The sequence below is a fragment of the Prunus avium genome, chromosome 7, assembly GCF_965620075.1.
Source record: "Prunus avium chromosome 7, drPruAviu1.hap1.1, whole genome shotgun sequence".
Taxonomy (NCBI): Eukaryota; Viridiplantae; Streptophyta; class Magnoliopsida; order Rosales; family Rosaceae; genus Prunus; species Prunus avium.
Genome location: NC_142290.1, coordinates 9,562,356 through 9,569,336, shown reverse-complemented (window position 1 = coordinate 9,569,336; position 6,981 = coordinate 9,562,356). Strand labels below are relative to the sequence as shown.

At 45.1% G+C, this 6,981-nt stretch overlaps 1 protein-coding gene across 1 annotated transcript; it reads right to left on the bottom strand.

Annotated features, from left to right (window-relative positions):
* Window positions 1-2,824: 2,824 nt before the first annotated feature.
* Window positions 2,825-4,402, bottom strand: LOC148292991 (uncharacterized). The gene has a single exon (XM_088244542.1). The coding sequence runs from the start codon at window positions 4,400-4,402 to the stop codon at window positions 2,825-2,827; it is 1,578 nt and encodes a 525-aa protein (XP_088100668.1).
* Window positions 4,403-6,981: the final 2,579 nt, after the last annotated feature.

Here is a 6,981-nt window from a genome sequence, read left to right as displayed (position 1 = left end):
AATTGATGTTCCTGACGCAGACACATAGAGTTTGAGCGGTCTGCCCTTCTTTGGTGGGGACAGAACTGGTGGATTTGACAGATAGTGTTTAATTTCCTCAAAAGCCTGTTGGTGCTGTTCCTCCCATTTAAAAATCTGTTCCTGTTTTAGCCTTAACAAGGAAGAAAAAGGCTGAATCTTTCCCGCGGAATTGGATATGAATCTTCTTAGGAAGTTAATTTTTCCCAGAAGACTTTGCAGCTCCTTCTTGTTCCGAGGTGGTTGAGCTTCTATGATGGAATTTGCTTTATTTTTATCAACTTCTATGCCTTTTTGATGGACCAAAAAACCCAAGAAGTTTCCTACCTGTACTCCAAAAATACATTTTTTAGGATTCATTTTCAATTTATGTTGTCTCATTCTCTGGAATGCCTTTCTCAGATCCGACACATGACTTTCAGCTTCCTTGGATTTAATTATCACATCGTCTATATATACTTCTAGAGAATGTCCTATCATATCATGGAAAACAGAATTCATTGCTCTTTGATAAGTGGCTCCTGCATTTCGTAAGCCAAAAGGCATTACAGTGTATTCAAAAGCACCTATGTGCCCTGGACACATGAAAGCTGTTTTGTGGATATCTTCTTCTGCTACCATGATCTGGTTATACCCTGCGTTGCCGTCCATGAAAGATAGCATTTGGTTCTGGGCAGCTCCATCCACTAGCATATCTGCCATAGGCATAGGATATTCATCCTTGGGGGATGCTTCATTCAGATTTCTGTAATCCACACAGATCCTAACTGCCCCTGTTTTCCTTTTCAGAACTGGCACAATATTGGCTAACCAATCAGTGTAAATGGCCGCCCTAATGAATCCTGCCTTGAGCAACCTTTCTATCTCTTCTTTGACTTTTAGTTCTGTCTCCATGGACATTCTCCTTCTGGCCTGTTTGACTGGAAGGTATCCTTCCCTGATAGGCAGCTTGTGTTATACCAATTTTCTGTCCAATCCAGGCATCTCGTGATAATGCCAAGCAAAACAGTCTTTAAAATTATGCAAAAGTGCAATGATTTCGTTTTTGAGCGGTTCTTCCAATAGTGCACTAATGAAAGTGGGTCTTGGATCCTCTTCTGTCCCTAGATTAATCTCCTGTAATGGATCTTCCACTTCTGGTAAGGAATCATCTAGTGCTGATGGTGCAAAGTCCAATATTTCCTCCTGTAAACTCTCTTCCTGTTCTTCGATGCTCTCATGCGTGAATTCTGCCATATTAATGGTTGGATTCTGCACAATGAGTTTCTTTTCTTCCCAGTATATCAACAATCTTTTTGTAATGGATCGGATTGTTGCAGCTCGATCCTTTTCCTGTTGATTGGGACTAAACATCGGAGTTCTGGGGGTTCAGAACAAAAGGCCTATTCCAGTCTTCTAGAGAATTGGCCAGACCGTCTTCAATGAGCCTTTGGGCCGTGACACCATGAGGGCGGCCGTTCTGGTTGACTCCAAAGAAAGTGAAAGGACCAAGGTCATCATGATAGTATCTTGCCTCAAAACACATGGCAGAAGGTAGAAATGGCCGTGGATCGGCCTCTACTATCTCCATGTAACCTTCTTCATGCCAAAGAGCTAGCTGCTGATGCAGAGTAGAAGGAACGCAGAGGCTTTGGTGAATCCAGTCTCTTCCGAGCAATGCATTGTAGGTAGTAGAAGTAGTGTCCACTACAAAGAATGCAATTTTCAGCTTTTTGGTTCCAACAATGACATCCACGTCCAAAATTCCATGAGTCTTAGTGATGCCCCGGGCAAAGTTGGTGACGGTCAGACGTGTTGGAATTAGATCCTTTTCTGTTCTGCCCATTTTACTCAACAGTCTGTGTGGTAAAAGATTAATGGCTGCGCCTCCATCTACCATTACCTTGGAAATAGGAATGCCTCCAAAGTTTGCAGTTATGAATAGAGGCCTGAGATGATTGGCCATTTCCCCGGTTGGTTTGGAGAAACAAAGCTGTTCTGCAACTGGTTTCATGGTGGTTCCGCCTGTTCCGGCAGCAGGCATCTGCTGTTCCGGCGCTTCTTCTACTTCCGTCAGTCTGCACTCGAAGCTTTCTTGGGAGAGTACGTCTCCCTCTAGAGTGCTTCCTTGTCCTTTTGCTGCCCTGAATCTCTCCGATATGATAAATACCATGTTAATGCCAAGATCACCTTGCAACAAGTTCTCCAATTCTGCCCCAAAAGCTTCGGTTTCTTCATCTAATCCCCCATCGTATTCCATCTCCTCTGTCCAGTCTCCTTATTCTCCTGCTTCGAGGAAACCAGCTTGATCATGTGCAGATGGCTCATAGTCCAACTGTTCCTCCTCGTTTTCTTCCGTCCAGCCTTGTTGTTCTTCTTCTGGAACAGGTTCTGGCCCTTCTTGTACTTGTTGAAGTTTGGGTTGATCGGCTGGGGGTGAGGTTGAACAGATGAAGGATTCTGTCTTTATCAGCTTTTGGGACTTATGTTTTGTCTGTTCTGCCGGAGGAATTGCTTCTGGATTTTCTCTTCTCCTGGCAGAATTTGGCTCTGTCAACACCTGTACATCTTTCCTGTTTCTAAGGAAGGTGGAATATTGCCTCTGAACTCTTCTTTTCTGAGTTCTGGTTAATTCCAAGGTTGGTCTGCCGCTTTTTCCGACAGAATACCATCTTCCCTCTATGATAGTTGCTAAGGGCTTGTCATTTCCCGACATCCTAATTGATATCTCCGCCTTAGGCTGCTCTGGCATTCTTCTGTTGTGCTGATCTGGCCTAAGATAATCCCTTCGTCTGACTCTGTTTCTGGGAGGAATCGGAGCTAGGCCTTACTGGTGCGATGTTCCAATCCGGTCAAACACGCTGTGTGTGGCCTGGTTCTGCCTCTCCAGAGTCACTTCTAACTCAGCTTCGCACTTGCATTTACTGCATAATACTATTCCAGCCGAGATGGTCGCCTTTGGCCTTTGGAAGTCCCCCTTTGCAGTTCTTCTACTCCTGCTGGAACTGACATTTTCTCTTTGTTCTGGCCAATTCAGGTTGACCATGTTAACTTGGGGCTGGGGAAAAGGATCTGTCGTAACTGAGGGAGGTTTTTCTGCCAGCTTCAATCTCCCTGCAGTTATTCCTTCTTGTATGACATCTCTGAAAATGACACAACTGTTGGTGGAGTGGTTCCAAGAATTGTGCCATCTGCAATACTGCCTGCCCTTAAGCTCCTCTGGTTTCGGTAACTTGTGAGGCGTCTCTATTGCTTTTTGCGCCAGCATCTCATCGAACAAAGCATCAACTTTGGTTAGGTCGAAAGAGTAGACCTTGTTCTGTGTTGGTTTGTTTGGAACAAATCCTCCTGTGAATGGTGGCGGCCTCTGGTCCTTTGGTGGCTTTGTAAGAGCTTTGCAGCTAATAGGATGTTTTAATTCTGCCATTTCTGCCACTGCAACCTCTCTTTCTTCTGATCCCTCTGTATCTTCTTCTGACTCTACCTCAATCAAATGGATTGAAGAAGAAGGGGACTTGTAGTATGTACCTTTGGAAGAGTTCCTCTTTTGTTGTTCCTCCCTTAGCAGTTCTTCATATTTGGATGCTTTGTCTGCCAGTTCTGCCAGATCTCCGAATAGCATCCCATCGAATCTTTTCCTCAAAGAAATCTTAAAGGAGGTTTGAGCCATCTGAATGAAGTGCCTTTCTTCCATAGGGATTCGGCATTTCATCTTGAGCTTTCTAAACCTGGCTATGAAATCCTGAGCAGGTTCGTCTTCGCTTTGCTTGAGAGCAGCAAGATCGCTGATGGTGACTTCTGGCTGGATCCTGAAATAATAGTCATGGAAAACGTTTTCCATTTGCTCCCAGGTCTGCACAGAATTGGCTGGCAGACTGGTATACCAGGTGATAGCCTGTCCAGAGAGAGAATTCCCAAAAAGCCTTAGCTTTAACAGAGGATTATTCTCTATAGCTATGCACTGGACAGAAAATCTGCCTATGTGCTCGACCGACGAAGCATGAGGGTCTTCTCCGTTAAATAAGGTGAAGTTTGGTACTTTGAAACCTGCAGGTAAAGGTATCTGGTCTATGTAAGCCGGGTACGGTTTTCTGTAGGTAGGCCTTTCTCCTCTCCTGGCCTCCGGCTCCATCATTTCTCTGATCATTCTCTGTAGTGCCCCCATGTCATTCAAAGCATTGACAGGACGTGGATTTTGTCCCTGTTCTGGCTGATCATGATCAAACCTGTGCTCTATTCTGTATGGTCGGGGCAGAGCTTCCTCCCTGTGTTCTTCCTCTTCTTCAATCTCCAGATGGTTTCTCCAATTTGCCCCTGGTCTGTTCCTGTCATTGTTGGCAAAAGGGTTAATTCCCCCTCTGCCTCTCCTGCCCCTTGCTAGTGGAGGAAATGGATTGGGGTCCATTCTTCTTGGTCTGTAGGGTGGCACAGCTGGCGCCTCAGGCAGAAGTGGCAGTGGTTGATCTCGCGGGGCCACAGGTTATGGCGCAGGCGGTTCTGGCTGATTCTGGGGAACCTGAACTGGTGCAGGTCCTTCCGGCCTGACTGGGGCCTCATGTTCTTGGGCGAGAAGGGCTCCGCCCCTCTGTCCAGGTTGGATTTCTTCGGGTCCCGGTACTCCAGCTATCTGTGCAATAAGAGGATTCTCTTGATATGGCCATGCCAGTCCTGGTGGAGGACCGTAGGGAAGGTCCAACTGCTGAACTATGGCGTCAGGATTTGGAATTCTGGCCATAGCGGCCTCGCGGTCTTTTCTGAACTGCCTGTTAACCTGCCACTGCATCATGGCTGTTATATTGTTCAAAGACTCCTGACTCCTTTGTGTTGTAGCCTCTTGTCGGAACACGGCTTCCTGTATTTGGTTCAGCCTCCTGGAACCAGTTCTGGAACGTCTGCTTCCTGTACTGCCATGAGCTGATTGTCTAGCATCGCTTTCTTCTGAGTCTGGCCCTTCTTGGAAAGCTGCTTGGTCTCGTTCCATTGTCCGATATGGGTTCTGGCTAGAACTTCCAATATACATATACTTTCAAAATACTGCAGGGTGTATATACTGAGAAGTCCCACTGGGCGTGCCAAATTGTTCACCCCTTTTTATGTACCTGTGATAGTAGGGTAAAGTTCCCCATTAATTTAAAGACCATGGTTGGTCAATAAATTAACTTTCTTTGTGTGTCGAGCGTGCCACCGTTAGCAAAATAACTTGCGCCTCAAGCTACTGACTTTGAACAAGCGATTGTGAATTTGGGTGAGGAATATCTCCCAAGTAAGTTCTTTTTATGCCTTAGACTGATAAGGACTTTTACAATTTTCCTCAGTACAAAAACTGGCAGTTCTGGCCAGAATGAAAGATGACAGATTGAACCAATTTCAGGCAGAACTCCCTTTTACAAGACTCAAAAAGGGAAAAACTGACTATATAAGGACAAGAAGAGGGCTGTGCTTCCATTTCTGTCTGGATAGTTGCCTCTGTTCTGGGCTGGACTGGATACGCCTGTGCTGGACTGGACCTTTAGCAACTTCAACTGCTAGGCTTCAGCTGCAAATCGATACCAAAGCGTGAGTTTGGCAGAGCTTTAATCTATTTCGAACCCTGGAAGGCTTTTGGATGGGCAGAACTGGGACTTCTCCCGTCTGAAAGGGGCAGAAGTGGCTGGACTCGAGCTGGAAATGGGATGTAATACCTGTGCTGCTTAGTCAGGGCTCTTCATAAATTTGTTGAGGTTTTCATATTTGAGAAAACTCGAAACTCTGCTTGCTTTGGCTCTGCTGAACCAAATTTGTAACGAGAGAGACCTCGTTATTGTTGATTTGTGGACTGGAATTCAAATCAGAAACAGTGGTTTCAGCTGTCTTTGCTGGGAGAAAAACAGGATGATTCTGCAAGCTTGTTGAAAAGCTTTTGAAATTGAGATGCTTCAGACTCTAGGTCTGTTGGACTTAGCCTGGAGTTCTCGTGATCAAGTGATCATTTTGAGTGTTTGTCTTTTGACTGGGTTTTGGTTGAGTTGGTTGGTTGTCCTTTTTCTGTTCACCCCCTCTTATATATATATATGAAATGTTCTTTTGAAAGTGGGCGGCAAGTAATCAAAAGATCTTTTTAATTTTTAATTTAAAACAAACAGGGGTTCCATCCATTTTCTGGCATGCGAGCACTTATCAATTAGTTTCTTGAAATGATCATTTCCCTGCGTTTTGATGGGATGCCGTACTGTTCTTCCATTTCAACTGCTTTTGCAAGAGTCTGAAGCTTGCGATGGCAAGTTCCCAGTTTTTGAACAACTCCCTGTTTCCGCTTTATCTCCTTTTCATAGAAACAGTGTGTGCTTATCCTTTGAAAATGGCGCCTTCTTTGGTGCAGAAGGATATCTTCCGAATAAACAAAACGGGGCTTGGTCTCCTGGCAACAGAGTTTTTCAGAAACGTTCTTCTTTCATACCTGCTCCTGTTCAATCTTGATTTCAGCCGATTTTGTTGACTTTTCTTAGTCAGGGATCACGTGGGATTGTTTTTAAAAGATCAGCTGGGTTTAGTTTTGCGTTTTCAGCCCCATTCTAGTTCTTCCAAGGCCCAAGTTGCTTTCTGATTTCCACTGTTCCCAGGCCTCTTAACGTTTTGGGCCAGGTTTATTGTTCTTGGCCTGTCCACTCGTTAAATGGGCTGGGTCGTGCTGATGGGCTTGAGACCGTCTGAAACAAGCGGCCTAGGAGATGGTGTGGGCTTTTGTTTTCGGCGTGCCAAATTTGGGCCCAAACACCAATCACTAGAAGTATGGAATACACCAACCACTCCAATTAGGAACGAACTGCCGTTGAACTTGAATTGTCCAATTTCTCACACCTATTGACTTCGGATCAAGCCCTAAACTTGGGCAACATCATAGTATGGTGGGAGGAGTCATGTGGTGTGTTTTGAGTGAAATCCAATCGCAAGAACTATGAATTACCCCAACCACTCCAATTTGGAACGAACTGCCTTTGAACTTGA